The following is a 15,237-nucleotide window of genomic DNA, read 5'->3' as shown; positions in this document are numbered from 1 at the left end:
AACTTCACATAACCAATAGGCCATTTCTCGAATTATGTCTTTCACCGGAAAATATCGTCAAGTTCGCACGCCTTTATGACGTCATTTACCAGATAGAAGGCGCGCCTGTATCCCTGCTCCATTAAAGTTTCAAGTACTTTCAGAATCGTCATTCTGCAGGGTAGTTTATAAATAATTAATGTTCCGTAAGTACGTAATCTTAATTCCTGAACCACTTAAGGGAGGGTGACCAACTTATTGGATTTTAATTCTCCAAATATTTTGTGCAGTATAAGATCAAACTTTTTCACCCGTTCGCTCAACATGTGTTGGAAGTGATGATGCCTACATTTTAGTCATGTGGTGATGGAAGTCACATGACAGATTCAACTAACTACCGTATCCTGGAGCTGGCCTATGATCCATGAAAATGAGGTCTGGGTCAAATGAACCATGTCAGACAGACAGTAACACCTGACAATCATTCCATACAATAAATATAGTCCTTTTATTGCTTTAAGTACCTGGAAAACAGATCAAACCACAAAAAAATTATTAGACCAATAAACCATGAAAATGAGGTCAAGATCATTTGAACCCAGCCAGACAGATATGTACATCTTAGAATCTTTCCATACACAAAATATAGTGGCCCTATTGCTTATAGTATCTGAGAAATATACCAAACCACAAAAAATAAACATTATCAAATGAACCATGAAAAAGAGGTCAAGGTCAGATGAAACCTGCCAATCAGACATATGCACCTTACAATCATTCCATGTACCAAATAAAGTTGACCTATTGCCTCGAGTATCTGAGAAATTGACCAAACCACAAAAACTAAACATTGTCCACTGAACCATGAAAATGAGTTCACGGTCAAATGAAACCTGCCAGTCGGACATGTACATCTTACAACCTTTCCATACACCAAATATAGTTGACCTATTGCTTCTAGTATCTGAGATACCTACTTGAGCATGTAAACTTAACCTTGATCACTGATCCATGAAATGATGTCGAGGTCAGGTGAGTCAGGTAGACCCTGCAAGAGACCCATATACCAAATATAGTTATCATATTGCTCATAATGAGTGAGTATTTCACATTATCTTACCTCCTATACATTTCTAGGAATATGATTGGTTAAAAGCGTCCGCATGGAGACTGTGTATATTCCATATTAGGTTAGTAGGGAGGCGGGGCTTATTTCAATACATGGTTAGTAGTGATGTTACATCACTTTATAAAAACAAAAAAGTACTGAGAACAAATCTTAAAGGTTTCAACAGACGAAGAAATTGATGATGAAGATTGAAATAAATTCATAAAACACATTTAAAGCTAACAAGTAGTTATTGTTGGCATCTGTTTTTGTATGATCAATGGAAGTAGTTTCTTAATGCTAACGGTATTGAAGACTTACTCGTTTTGATAGGTCACTAGTCTAATTATCACATGTTAAGATAGTCGGTACGATAAATTTGTTACATAGTATGCTAGTGACGTAATACGGTATATATATGGGGTCAGTAAATTCCATATGGGGATTCGAGCTTCGCTCTCACCCCATATGGAGTTTACTGACCCTATATATACCGTATTAGGTCACTAGCATACTATGTAACTAATAATATAAAACAACTATAATTTTTTTCAAGCAGTCACTGAACCATAAAAATAAGGTCAAGGACAATGGATGGCAGATGGATACTTTGTAACATAAGTTATCTGTACACAAGGTATAAAGTATCCAAGTCTTACACCATCTGAAATATAAAGCTTTATAATACAAAGAGTGTATGCCGTTGTTGCCAACCAGATTGTAATCCTTATGTTTCATCGCAGGCAAGACAATAAACGCCTTTGATTTATCTGATGGTCTAAGTCCCATAACTCTGGAATGACATATCAGATATTTTTTTAAATCAAACCGTTTGTTATGGTCACTAATTCCAACATTTATACAAGTTTACACCAAATCAATCTAAGCAAAGTCAAGTTATGGTACAATATGTGAAAAATTTACTTACAACTGACAATTAACATCCAATAACTCTGGAATAACAAACCGAAAAAAAAATAAACTGTTATCACAGAGATATGTCTCGCCTTTTTGTAATTTTGATAATGCAAATGTTGAAATTAAAATTGCAATACTTTAACATGTAAGTAATGCAAATATTCAAAGTCGATGAACCATGACTGAAGGTACATGGCTAAATAATCTCCATGGAATGAGATGTGCCAATGCTAATACAACTGCATACCAAATACCATTCACTTATTATAAGTCGTTCCCTTTAAACAAACCTAAACACAAACATTAACTTGTAAACTATGTAAAAGTTTCAAAGTCAATGAACCATGATCAGGGGTGGGGCTATATAATCTCCATGGAAACGATACTTGCAAATGCCAATAAATTTGCATACCAAATATCAATGACTAAACATTAGCAGTTCATCTTAAACTGATCTAATCACAAACTAATACATGTAAACTAAGCAAAAGTTTCAAAGTAAATAGACCATGACTGAGGAGGCGGGGTCAAATATTCTCCATGGAAATGAGATGTGCTAATGCTTATACAACTGAACACCAATTAATATTGGCCTACCACTAATGGTTCCCCTTGAACTGACCTAATCACAAACTAATACATGTAAACTTAGCAAAATTTTCAAAGTCTATAGACCATGACTAAGGGGGCGGAGCCAAATAATCTCCATGGAAATGAGATATGCCCATGCTTATACAACTGCATACCAAATATCATTGACCTACCACTAGTGGTTCCCCATAAATTGACCTAATCACAAACTAATACATGTTAACTATGAAAAGTTTCAAAGTCAATAGACCTTGACTGAGGGGGCGGGGCCAAATAATCTCCATGGTAATGAGATTTGCCAATGCTAATACAACTGCATACCAAATACCATTGGCCTACCACTAGTGGTTCACCATGAATTAGACCTAATCACAAACTAATACATTGTTGACACCGCCGTTGCCGACAACGCCGACGCCGGAAACAGCATACCTATGTCTCGCTTTTTGACTCCGTCAAGGCGAGACAAAAATAGAAAGGGAGTTCTAGTAATCCCAACATTAATATAAAAATTTGAGAAAATTTGAGGAATACTGGAGTTCTTGCATGATATGTGAAAATTTTTTAAATTGCCCAAAATCTAACATTCAAAAGTCCTGTAACTCTAGAAAAAAATTTATATAAAAGGGAGCTTTCTTTCTGTCAATTCTTATGTATTAAAATTACATGAGAATTGGTTGAAGCAAATTTTAGAAAATTGTACGAAGTGTTGATGGATGGACAGAAGGACGGATTGGCAGTGGTATACCATTATACTGTAAAAAATTCGTAAGGGTTCCGCGGAACCCAGTGTCTCGCCTACTTTTGTTGTTAATCGCAGGCTCAACAAAAATGAGGAAAAAATTAATTATAATATTCCTCTCTATACTATCTTTTGATTGTAAGTAGCTTCTGTCCAAGTTTGGTAAAAATCCAGGATAGTTTATGAATCTAATAAATGTTTTAAAAACTTAAAGTGCAGACTGTATGTAATGTTAACTGGAAGAAAAACTAAGTCCATTTATAAGTAAAATACGGAAAAAATGGATTTTTTTTTTTTACTTTTTTACAAAATTTACTTCTGGATACTATCTTTTGATCATAAACAAGCTTCTTTCCAAGTTTGGTAGAAATCCAGGATAGTTTAAGAAAGTTATTAAAATTTCAAAAACTTTAACCACAGAGTGAATGTAATGTTTCATGGCAGAAAAACTAAGTCCATTTATAAGTAAAATACGGAAAAAATGAAATTTTTTTTTTACAAAATTTACTTCTGGATACTATATTTTGATCATAAATAAGCTTCTTTCCAAGTTTGGTAGAAATCTAGGATAGTTTAAGAAAGTTATTAAAATTTCAAAAACTTTAACCACAGAGTGAATGTAATGTTTCTTGGCAGAAAAACTAAGTCCATTTAAAAGTAAAATACGGAAAAAATGGAATTTTTTTTTTACAAAATTTACTTTTGAATATTATCTTATGATCATAAACAAGCTTCTGTCCAAGTTTGGTAGAAATCCAGGATAGTTTAAGAAAGTTATTAAAATTTGAAAAACTTTAACCACAGAGTGAATATTTGTGGACGCCGCCGCCGCCGACGACGACGACGCCGACGGAATGTAGGATCGCTATGTCTCGCTTTTTCGACAAAAGTCGAAGGCTCGACAAAAATGAAAACACAAAATAGGCAGTGCATTTCAATGCAAAATTAATTTTACCTTGTTAAATGACTACCGGTAGAAAGGCATTATTTATTGTTCTACAAATAATTCATGACACTTAATTTAGTCTGACTTGAAAGCAAATGTTTTTTTAAAATTTTGTATGCAATAAAATGCTAGTTGAAATAGGTGAATAGATACCAGTCTACCTGAAAGGGTAATGGGTTTGAATTTGTGTAAGCTTATTTGAAATATACCTGTATTGGTAATCAATTTTAGAAATTACATCTTTTTACAGAATTTGGTAGGGGGAAACTTTGTTGATATTATCCTTTATGAAAAGATGGAGTTAGCCTTCCACTATGGCTTCTCTTTTCAGCATGAATAGTACTCATTACTGAATAAGACAGGCACAACTACCTCTGTTATTTCAGTACAAATACTTTTCCATGATTATTTTCAGCATGTACATATATCCTTTATGAAAAAAACTTCATGTGAAAAATTTAACTCTGATAGAGATGCTCTCTTTGATTTTGTTTGCCATTAAATGCCAAACTTTACTTTACTGGACAATCAGCAAAAATTCATTTATTTATTGAGCTGTGAAGACAATCAGGTACTTAATGCTGTTGGAAAATTTATTCAAGTCAATATGAGTTAGATGTATTTATTTCTCATATAAATATATTGTATACTTTAAACCAAGGGCTTTTTTACAGTCTAATTGTATTGTAATTGTTTTTGTAATTTGTAATTATTTAAATTCTATGTATCTATGCTAATCAATGTTCTTTTTCCTTATATAGATATAGGAAGATGTGGTATGAGTGCCAATGAGACAACTCTCCATCCAAGTTACAATTTATAAAAGTAAACCATTATAGGTCAAGGTACGGCCTTCAACATGGAGGATTGGCTCACACCGAACAGCAAGCTATAAAAGGCCCCAAAAAATTACTAGTGTAAAGCCATTCAAACGGAAAAACCAACGGTCTAATCTATATAACTAGAGGCTCTCAAGAGCCTGTGTCGCTCACCTGACTCTACTTTGGTTTTAGAAATAATGTAAAGGTAGATAAAAATCATAACAGATACCCAAATAATGATTGAGGCCAAATTTTGATTAATATTGGTCCCGTTATTTAATAAAATATCCTGGTGGCCATCTTGAACAGTAAATCGGCAACAAAGTAACAACACTTGGTCAGCACTTCATAAGGAACATTCATGCCATGTTTGGTTTCATTCCATTCAGTGGTACTCTAAAAGAAGACATTTGTATGTATTTCCCATAGGGTCCTATGTTAAACTAAGCCCCCCCCCCTAAGCGGCCATCTTGGATGATTGATCGACTGCAAAGTAACAACACTTGGTCAGCAACTCATAAGGAACATTCATGCCATGTTTGGTTCAATTCCATTCAGTGGTTCTCTAAAAGAAGACAATTGTATGTATTTCTCATTGGGTCCTATGTTAAACTAAGTCCCCCCGCTGTCGGCCATCTTGGATGATGGATCGGCTGCAAAGTAACAACACTTGGTCAACATCTCATAAGGAACATTCATGCCATGTTTGGTTCCATTCCATTTATTGGTTCTCTAAAAGAAGACATTTTTATGTATTTCCCAAAGGGTCCTATGTAAAACTAAGTCCCCCGCTGGCGGCCATCTTGGATAATGGATCGGCTACAAAGTAACAACACTTGGTCAGCATCTCATAAGGAAGATTCATGCCATGTTTGGTTTCATTCCATTCAGTGGTTCTCTAAAAGAAGACATTTGTATGTATTTCCCATAGGTCCTTTGTTAAACTAAGTCCCCTGCTGTCGGCCATCTTGGATGATGAACCGACTGCAAAGTAACAACACTTGGTCGGCACCTCATAAGGAACATTCATGCCATGCTTGGTTTCATTCCATTCAGTGGTTCTCTAAAAGAAGACATTTGTATGTATTTCCCATAGGGTCCTATGTTAAACTAAGTCCCCCGCTGGCGGCCATCTTGGATGATGGATCGGCTACAAAGTTACAACACTTGGTCAGAACCTCATAAGAAACATTCATGCCATGTTTGGTTTCATTCCATTCAGTGGTTCTCTAAAAGAAGACATTTGTATGTATTTCCCATAGGGTCCTATGTTAAACTAAGTCCCCCGCTGGCGGCCATCTTGGATGATGGACCGACTACAAAGTAACAACACTTGGTCAGCATCTCATAAGGAACATTCATGCCATGTTTGGTTTCAATCCATTCAGTGGTTCTCTAAAAGAAGACATTTTTATGTATTTCCCGTAGGGTCCTATGTTAAACTAAGTCCCCCGCTGGCGGCCATCTTGGATGATGGATCGGCTACAAAGTAACAACACTTGGTCAGCACCTCATAAGGAACATTCATGCCATGTTTGGTTTCATTCCATTCAGTGGTTCTCTAAAAGAAGACATTTGTATGTATTTCCCATAGGGTCCTATGTTAAACTAAGTTCCCTGATGGCGGCCATCTTGGATGATTGATCGGCTACAAAGTAACAACACATGGTCAGCACCTCATAAGGAACATTCATGCCATGTTTGGTTCAATTCCATTCAGTGGTTCTCTAAAAGAAGTCATTTGTATGCATTTCCCATAGGGTCCTATGTTAAACTAAGTCCCCCGCTGGCGGCCATCTTGGATGATGGATCGGCTACAAAGTAACAACACTTGGTCAGAACCTCATAAGAAACATTCATGCCATGTTTGGTTTCATTCCATTCAGTGGTTCTCTAAAAGAAGACATTTGTATGTATTTCCCGTAGGGTCCTATGTTAAACTAAGTCCCCCGCTGGCGGCCATCTTGGATGATGGACCGACTGCAAAGTAACAACACTTGGTCAGCATCTCATAAGGAACATTCATACCATGTTTGGTTCCATTCCATTCAGTGGTTCTCTAAAAGAAGACATTTTTATGTATTTCCCATAGGGTCCTATGTTAAACTAAGTCCCCCGCTGGCGGCCATCTTGGATGATGGATCGGCTACAAAGTAACAACACATGGTCAGCACCTCATAAGGAACATTCATGCCATGTTTGGTTTCATTCCATTCAGTGGTTCTCTAAAAGAAGTCATTTGTATGCATTTCCCATAGGGTCCTATGTTAAACTAAGTCCCCCGCTGGCGGCCATCTTGGATGATGGATCGGCTACAAAGTAACAACACTTGGTCAGCACCTCATAAGGAACATTCATGCCATGTTTGGTTTCATTCCATTCAGTGGTTCTCTAGAAGAAGTTCAAAATGTAAAAAGTTAACGCCGACGACGTACGACGGACGCCAAGTGATGAGGAAAGCTCACTTGGCCCTTCCGGCCAGGTGAGCTAAAAACGAGAAACGAGAAACACGTATGAACTACATAAACAGATGACAACTACTGTAATCAGGTTCCTGACTTAGGACAGGTGCAAACATTTGCAGTGGGATTAAACGTTTTAAAGGTACCAAACCTTCTCCCTTTTTTGAAACAATAGTATAACATCACAACATAGAACTAGAGGCTCTAAAGAGCCTGTGTCGCTCACCTTGGTCTATGTGCATATCAAACAAAGGACACAGATGGATTCATGACAAGATTGTGTTTCGGTGATGGTGATGTGTTTGTAGATCTTACTTTACTGAACATTCTTGCTCCTTACTATTATCTTTATCTATAATGAACTTGGCCCAGTAGTTACAGTGGAAAATATTATGTAAAAATTTACAAAAATTTACAAAATTTATGAAAATTGTAAAAAATTGACTATAAAGGGCAATAACTCCTTAAGGGGACAATTGACAATTTTGATCATGTTGACTTATTTGTAGATCTTACTTTGCTGTACATTATTGCCATTTACAGTTTATCTCTATCTATAATAATATTCAAGATAATAACCAAAAGCTACCAAATTTTCTTAAAATTACCAATTCAGGGGCAGCAACCCAACAACGTGTTGCCTAATTGGTCTGAAAATTTCAAGGCAGATAGATGTTGACCTAATGAACAATTTTATCCCGTCAGATTTGCTCTAAATGCTTTGGTTTCAGAGATATGAGCCAAAAACTGCATTTTACCCTATGTACTATTTTTTAGCCATGTCGGCCATCTTGGTTAGCAGGCCGGGTCACCGGACACCTTTTTTAAACTGAATACCCCAATGATGATTGTGGCCAAGTTTGGTAAAATTTGGCCAAGTAGTTTCAGAGGAGAAGATTTTTGTAAAAGATTACAAAAATTTACGAAAAATGGTTAAAAATTTACTATAAAGGGCAATAACTCCTTAAGGGGTCAACTGACCATTTTGGTCAAGTTGACTTATTTGTAGATCTTACTTTGCTGAACATTATTGCTGTTTACAGTTTATCTCTATCTATAATAATATTCAAGATAATAACCAAAAACTGCAAAATTTTCTTAAAATTACCAAATCAGGGGCAGCAACCCAACAACGGCTTTCCGATTCATCTGAAAATTTCAGGGCAGATAGATCTTGACCTGATAAACAATTTTACACCAAGTCAGATTTGCTCTAAATGCTTTGGTTTCAGAGATATGAGCCAAAAACTGCATTTTACCCTATGTACTATTTTTTAGCCATGTCAGCCATCTTGGTTAGCAGGCCGGGTCACCGGACACATTTTTTAAACTAAATACCCCAATGATGATTGTGGCCAAGTAGTTTCAGAGGAGAAGATTTTTGTAAAAGATAACAAAAATTTACGAAAAATGGTTAAAAATTGACTATAAAGGGTAATAACTCCTTAAGGGGTCAAATAACCATTTTGGTCATGACAACTTATTTGTAGATCTTACTTTGCTGAACATTATTGCTGTTTACAGTTTATCTCTATCTATAATAATATTCAAGATAATAACCAAAAACTGCAAAATTTCCTTAAAATTACCAATTTAGGGGCAGCAACCCAACAACGGGTTGTCCGATTCATCTGAAAATTTCAGGGCAGATAGATCTTGACCTGATAAACAATTTTACCCCGGTCAGATTTGCTCTAAATGCTTTGGTTTCAGAGATATAAGCCAAAATCTACATTTTACCCCTATGTTCTATTTTTAGCCATGACGGCCATCTTGGTTGGTTGGCCGGGTCACCGGACACATTTTTTAAACTAGATACCCCAATGATGATTGTGGCCAACTTTGGTTAAATTTGGCCAAGTAGTTTCAGAGGAGAAGATTTTTGTAAAAGTTAACGACGACGACGGACGACCACGACGAACATCGGACGCCAAGTGATGAGAAAAGCTAACTTGGCCCTTTGGGCCAGGTGAGCTAAAAACACACTATAAAATATCAATTGGAAGGCTTAACTCAATCAAAAAACGTAAATTAACACACAATGAACGAATAAATTTGACCTGTGACACCTGAATGCAAATCCACAGTTAATAAAAAATCATACATGTATTCTCTATATGCCCCTTGTGGGCACTTAATTGGTAATAAAATATATCTTATCTATATTATAGAACACCACTGAACAAACATGTTCATCATAGTATTGGAAGCACTTGTGATGCTACCATGATAACCGTTTGCAAGTAGAAATTTGGTCATAAGTTGTTTTTATTGATCATCTTGATGTTAACACAATCCAGGAAAAAGAAAGGATTGTGGCAAGGAGATAAAACATATTAATTATCATTTGTGAATGATCATAGTGTTACTGTTCTAAATGTTCTCTTTGATAATTAGGCCAATGGGTTGTTGAAGAAAACCATATGCCCTTAAGAATTTTAACCAACTATTAATTACTTTTGAATAGTTAAATCAATCTGATCAGCTGTAAGGTTCAATTCAAATACAAATCTTAAGTACTTTTAGGAGCAGTAACATCAATTTATTGATTCATTATTTCTACTTTAGAAACTATTACTGGTATAGTAAACAAATTATAGAGATGGCTTTTAAGTGTAATTAAAAGAAAAGATTGCTGAGTAATGCTTCTGTATTTCAAATAGAGTTAATTTTCCAATATCACTTCTGCATACTGATCTTCAATTTAAAATTCGTGGTGCTCTGGGACAAGAAAATTAAAGGATACAAAGAAAAGATATACAGTGTAATCTAATACCATTAAAAAGCTTGTAGAAGAATGAATCTGTTCTATGATAAGACCATGGATACAAAGCTAAAACATTTCCATATCAAACATTGTTCCTGAGCTATAAATGTCCATCTTGATCAATAAGTACTTAATTACCGCCACAGAAATAGAAGATAAAACTGAAGGCTACATCTCATAAAAATTCATCAAAACCATATTGTACATTTACATAAAGAAGTTGTGAAAGCATTCCAACTATCTGATTTCCATTATACCATTTGACTGTCTCTAGTCTTGTTTAATTCCTTGATCATTTTTCATCAGATCATTGTCTCAGATCTGACAGCACAAGCACGATGTACCCTAATCTTTCAATATAAATGTAAATCAATCAATCAATAACCATGTCCACAGTTAATGGATGAACTAATTGCTGTTGAAGGAACAATTATTGATCCTGACAGGAAATGTGATAGACAGAAATTTCTATCCATAATTTACTATTTGCCCATTCAATGATGTTTTACTACAATTGTATAACAGTTATGTCCCATAATTGGTGCTTGTATTCAACAAAGGGTAAAATGAAAGATGATTGATGGGCTGCACACTCTAATCAACTGTATAAATGGAATAATCTATATTGTAGTTGTAAAGTTAAGCTATTAACTAATGGTCTTTACACCACTAACTATCAAAATGGAATAAAGTATCCTGACAAAAAAAAATATGCAGACTCCATTAATTTCTTTGGAGTGAAAATGTCTACTGCATATAACTTTTTAAAAAGTGATTGAAATGGGTCAAAATTTAGGCATAATATTGCTGGAAACTTAAACATCAAATTCTGTGATAATAACTTTTTCTTTTGACTTCTCAAAACATCAAAGTTGTCAAATTTGTGAAAACTGGGGTCATGCGACTCTTTTCATCTGAAAACAAGGAATATGACTTTGGTGTTCAGTTTCTTTATCCAGATGTTATTCTAATGACCAATTTGAAATTGAATAATCTCAGACTTTTTATTTTTCAATTTTTTTTAATGAAAACCCGATAGTTGCCATTAAAATGAACATTAAACTGTAAACTCTTCAATGGATTAATTGCTAGGTTATGCTTAAAATACAGTCTTCACACTTAACCACAAGCCAACCACCCCAGGCTTGTACAATTGCTTTGGGGCCTGTAAAAATCTTCTCTAAAGGCCAACAGAATCCAACTAAAATTTTCGTAAAATTGAGCTTTGGGCCTGTGGATTCAAAAGTTTATTTTGAAGACTGAAAATATACTAAAGTTTCACAATTTTTTTTAGCAAAAACACAAAATTATGAAATTATATGGAAAGAAGTGGTACATTATTTATGTTGTTAAGTATACTAAATGTTTTCTAAAAGGTTTTAAAAAAAACAATATTCTATATTCTGCAGCCCACATGATTTATATAGTTATACCTGTACCTACCAGATTTGTCTTTTAAACAAATACTAGCATCAGATCCCTGCCAGTCAACACTCTCTATAACAGCTATCACTAAGGGTACCTTGCCTTTTGGTAGCAGTTTCTTTCTGGCCTAAAATTGTATTTTATGCATGTATTTTTTAAACTGATGAAGATAAATAAAGAAATAAAAACTTAATGCCCCCTCCGCTACGGCGGGGCATAAAAAGCTTTGAATGCAGAAACAGGTTTTACCTTCGTTTAGATAAATTTTGAATCCCTTCCCAAACATCATAAAGCAAAATTTCAACTACTTGCTGCATGGAATGACTACAAATTCCAGTCCTTTTGTGTTCCTTTTACATAAATGGTAAGGTAGCATTGTGATTTTCAAAAATATAATAAAAGAACAATGTCCCCCACATTGCACATAATCATCTATCCAAAGAACAAGGGCAATAACTAAAAAAAAATTTATTTTGGTTCTTTTAATAAAAGACTTAAGATCAATGAAGGCTTCAGAGCAAATGCAATGGGATTTACGTTATAATTAATATTTCCTAGGGACATAACTCGTTAAAAATATTTGATCTGCACTTATTTTCAAAAAAGTCAAAGACATTGCTGATATAAACCTATGATATAAGTTTCATAAAATTCTGGCAAGAATTGTACACATGAGAGCACTAACAATGCAATTTTCCATAAAAATAACTATTTCCAAGGGCATAACTCTTTTAAAAATTATTGATCAGCACTGATTTTCAAATTTGTCATAGACATTGATAATATAAACCTATAATATAAATTTCATAAAAATCTGGCAAGAATTGTATACATGAGAGCACTAACAATGCAATTTTCCACATAATCAATATTTCAAAAGTGCATTACTCTTTTAAAAATAAATGATCAGCACTGATTTTCGAACTTGTCAAAGATATTGATGATATAAACCTATACCTTATACAAATTTCATAAAAATCTGGCAAGAATTGTACACATTAGAGCGATTACAAGGCAATTTTCCACATGATTAATATTTCCAAGGGGCATAACTCTTTAAAAAAAAGTTGATTGGCACTGATTTTTGAACTCGTCAAAGACATTGTTGATATAAACCTATGATATCAGTTTTATAAAATTCTGGAAAGAATTGTACACATGATAGCACTAGCAATGCAATTTTCCATATAATTATTGTTTCCATGGAGCATAACTCTTTTAAAATAATCGATTGGCACTGATTTTCGAACTCTTCCAAGATATTGCTGATATAAACCTGTGATATAAGTTTCATAAAATTCTGGCAAGAATTGTACACATTAGAAATCTCACAAGGCAATTTTCCATATGACTAATTTTTCCAAGGTAGCATAACTCTTTAAAAAATAATTGATTGGCACTGATTTTCATACTCGTCCAAGACATTGCTAATATAAACCTATGATATAAGTTTCATAAAAATCTGGTAAGAATTGTACAAATGAGAGTACTTACAATGCAATTTTCCTTATAATTAATGTTTCCAAGGGGCATAACTCTTTTAAATATAATTTATCGGTACTGATTTTCGAACTTGTCCAAGACATTGCTGATATAAACCTCAGTGATATAAGTTTCATAAAAATCTGTACACGTGACAGAGCTAACAAGACCAGACGGACGCCCGGTATTTCTATGTCCCTCGCAACGCTTGGCGCGTGGGACAACAAAAAGTATATACTGTTGATTCATTATTCGTTGGATACCAATTTTCGTGGAATTTGTGGGTATAGCTGAACCACGAATTCAAATGTTCAACTAACAACAAATTTTATATATGCTGGTATGCAGACTTTGTCAAAACCAGAAATCAAATATACACGAAAATGCAACTTTCCCTCAATCCATGAAAATTGATACACATGAAAATAAATGAATCCGAAGTAGGTCATCAAGCTTATTTTCAAGCTACAGATTGTGAAAAATTAACATATTTAGAAAGCATTACCTATAGGAAAAAGCATACAGAAAAAAAATGAGTAAGTAGTGCCTAAAATTTGCATTAAGAAAATAAAAAGAAATTTACTGCACATTCTTCTATTAAATCTAATTAGTAATTAGCTGAATTAACTATCCTTATAAAGCAAAATAAAAAAGAACGTGTACCCATAGGACACCATGTACCGCTTGCTTAACATTTTTCTTGTTCCATGAACAATTAAATCTGGGTCATACCATAATTTTGCATATAATTTTCAGTGTTTACATCATAATGACTATGTTTAATAGGTTCAAGTTAAATGTGGTATTCTGGGTAAACTACATTGACCAAAAACTTCAACCTGAGAATGTACTGGTTTCACACAACCACCTTTCCATAGATATACATTGGCAATCATTTACAAGCCTTGTAAGGATCCCATATATTATTATCCTATTACACATAATAAGTCAGAAATTCACATGAAAAAAATCTATACAGTTTTTTAAGTAAATAAAAGAAGAATGTGTCCATGAAACACAGATTCTCCGACTTGTAAATATGCAATCGTCAATGTACTAATTCAAATCTACTGATTCTTAAAAACTTAATGACATTTGTTTCTGTATGTTGTCATTAGAGATTGCTCTGGGGTTTGAGTGCTCTCATTGTTCAATCACAAACAGCAATGGGATAACAACAGACAGACAAGGGTAACCCTTAATGCCCCATTTCAGTTTTTTAAGTAGTCCCAGAACCATGAAAATGAGGTCAAGGATAATGGACATATGACAAACAGAAACTTCGTAAGACAGTAGAAGACCTGGATGCTTCATACTTTATACATGGATGCCTTATGTTACAGTAGCACAAGGTATACATGTATAAAGTATGAAGCATCCAGGTCTTCTACCATCTGAAATATAAAGCTTTATAAAAATAGTTTACACCTGATCAGCAGAATAAACATCCCTATGTCTTGCATTCTGCAACTTTCATCACAGGCGAGACAATTAATTCAGATGGCAAAACTCCTTAATACTTTTTTTTTAAACCAAAAACCCCTAAAAACAATATCTTACGATCAACATAAGTTCATACATACGTCATGATGACTCTATCTTTACTTGATACAACGATAGGATATAACAGATATAGAATAAAATTATGTCAATAGAAATTATACAGTAAAATGTGAAATTTTTAGCTGTGGCTTTGCGTCTGCTTAATATTTTGCATTTAAGACAAAATTTCAAAGATCTCTCCTCTTGTTAATTTGAACTAAAGGCAGATTAGAATCAGTGGCAGGGAAAACATGAACATTAAGTCTTAAGTGTGAAAATAAACTATTTTATAGTATGATTTACCTCCTGAAAATTATATGTTGGTATATGATGTTCTGTCCACAACTTGAAACTATTTTATACCTAGTCCTCATGATCATGATTCCTTTATGAATCATTGAAGGGTGACATTTTTTTAAGACAAAGAGAGATAATTTTTTAAGACAAAGAGAGA

At 34.2% G+C, this 15,237-nt stretch overlaps 1 protein-coding gene across 1 annotated transcript in view; it reads right to left on the bottom strand.

Moving 5' to 3' along the window:
- Positions 1-15,237, bottom strand: part of LOC127705379 (uncharacterized) — a 53,773-nt gene that overhangs the window by 15,782 nt on the left and 22,754 nt on the right. The window contains exon 6 of the mRNA XM_052209719.1: positions 11,778-11,886. Coding sequence (XP_052065679.1) covers positions 11,778-11,886 — 109 coding nt within the window. The remainder of the gene's footprint in view (positions 1-11,777; positions 11,887-15,237) is intronic.

This window comes from Mytilus californianus, unplaced genomic scaffold (assembly GCF_021869535.1).
Source record: "Mytilus californianus isolate M0D057914Y unplaced genomic scaffold, xbMytCali1.0.p SCAF_1, whole genome shotgun sequence".
Taxonomy (NCBI): domain Eukaryota; kingdom Metazoa; phylum Mollusca; class Bivalvia; order Mytilida; family Mytilidae; genus Mytilus; species Mytilus californianus.
The sequence above is the reverse complement of the archived record's forward strand: the minus strand, read 5'-3'. Positions and strand labels throughout refer to the sequence as shown.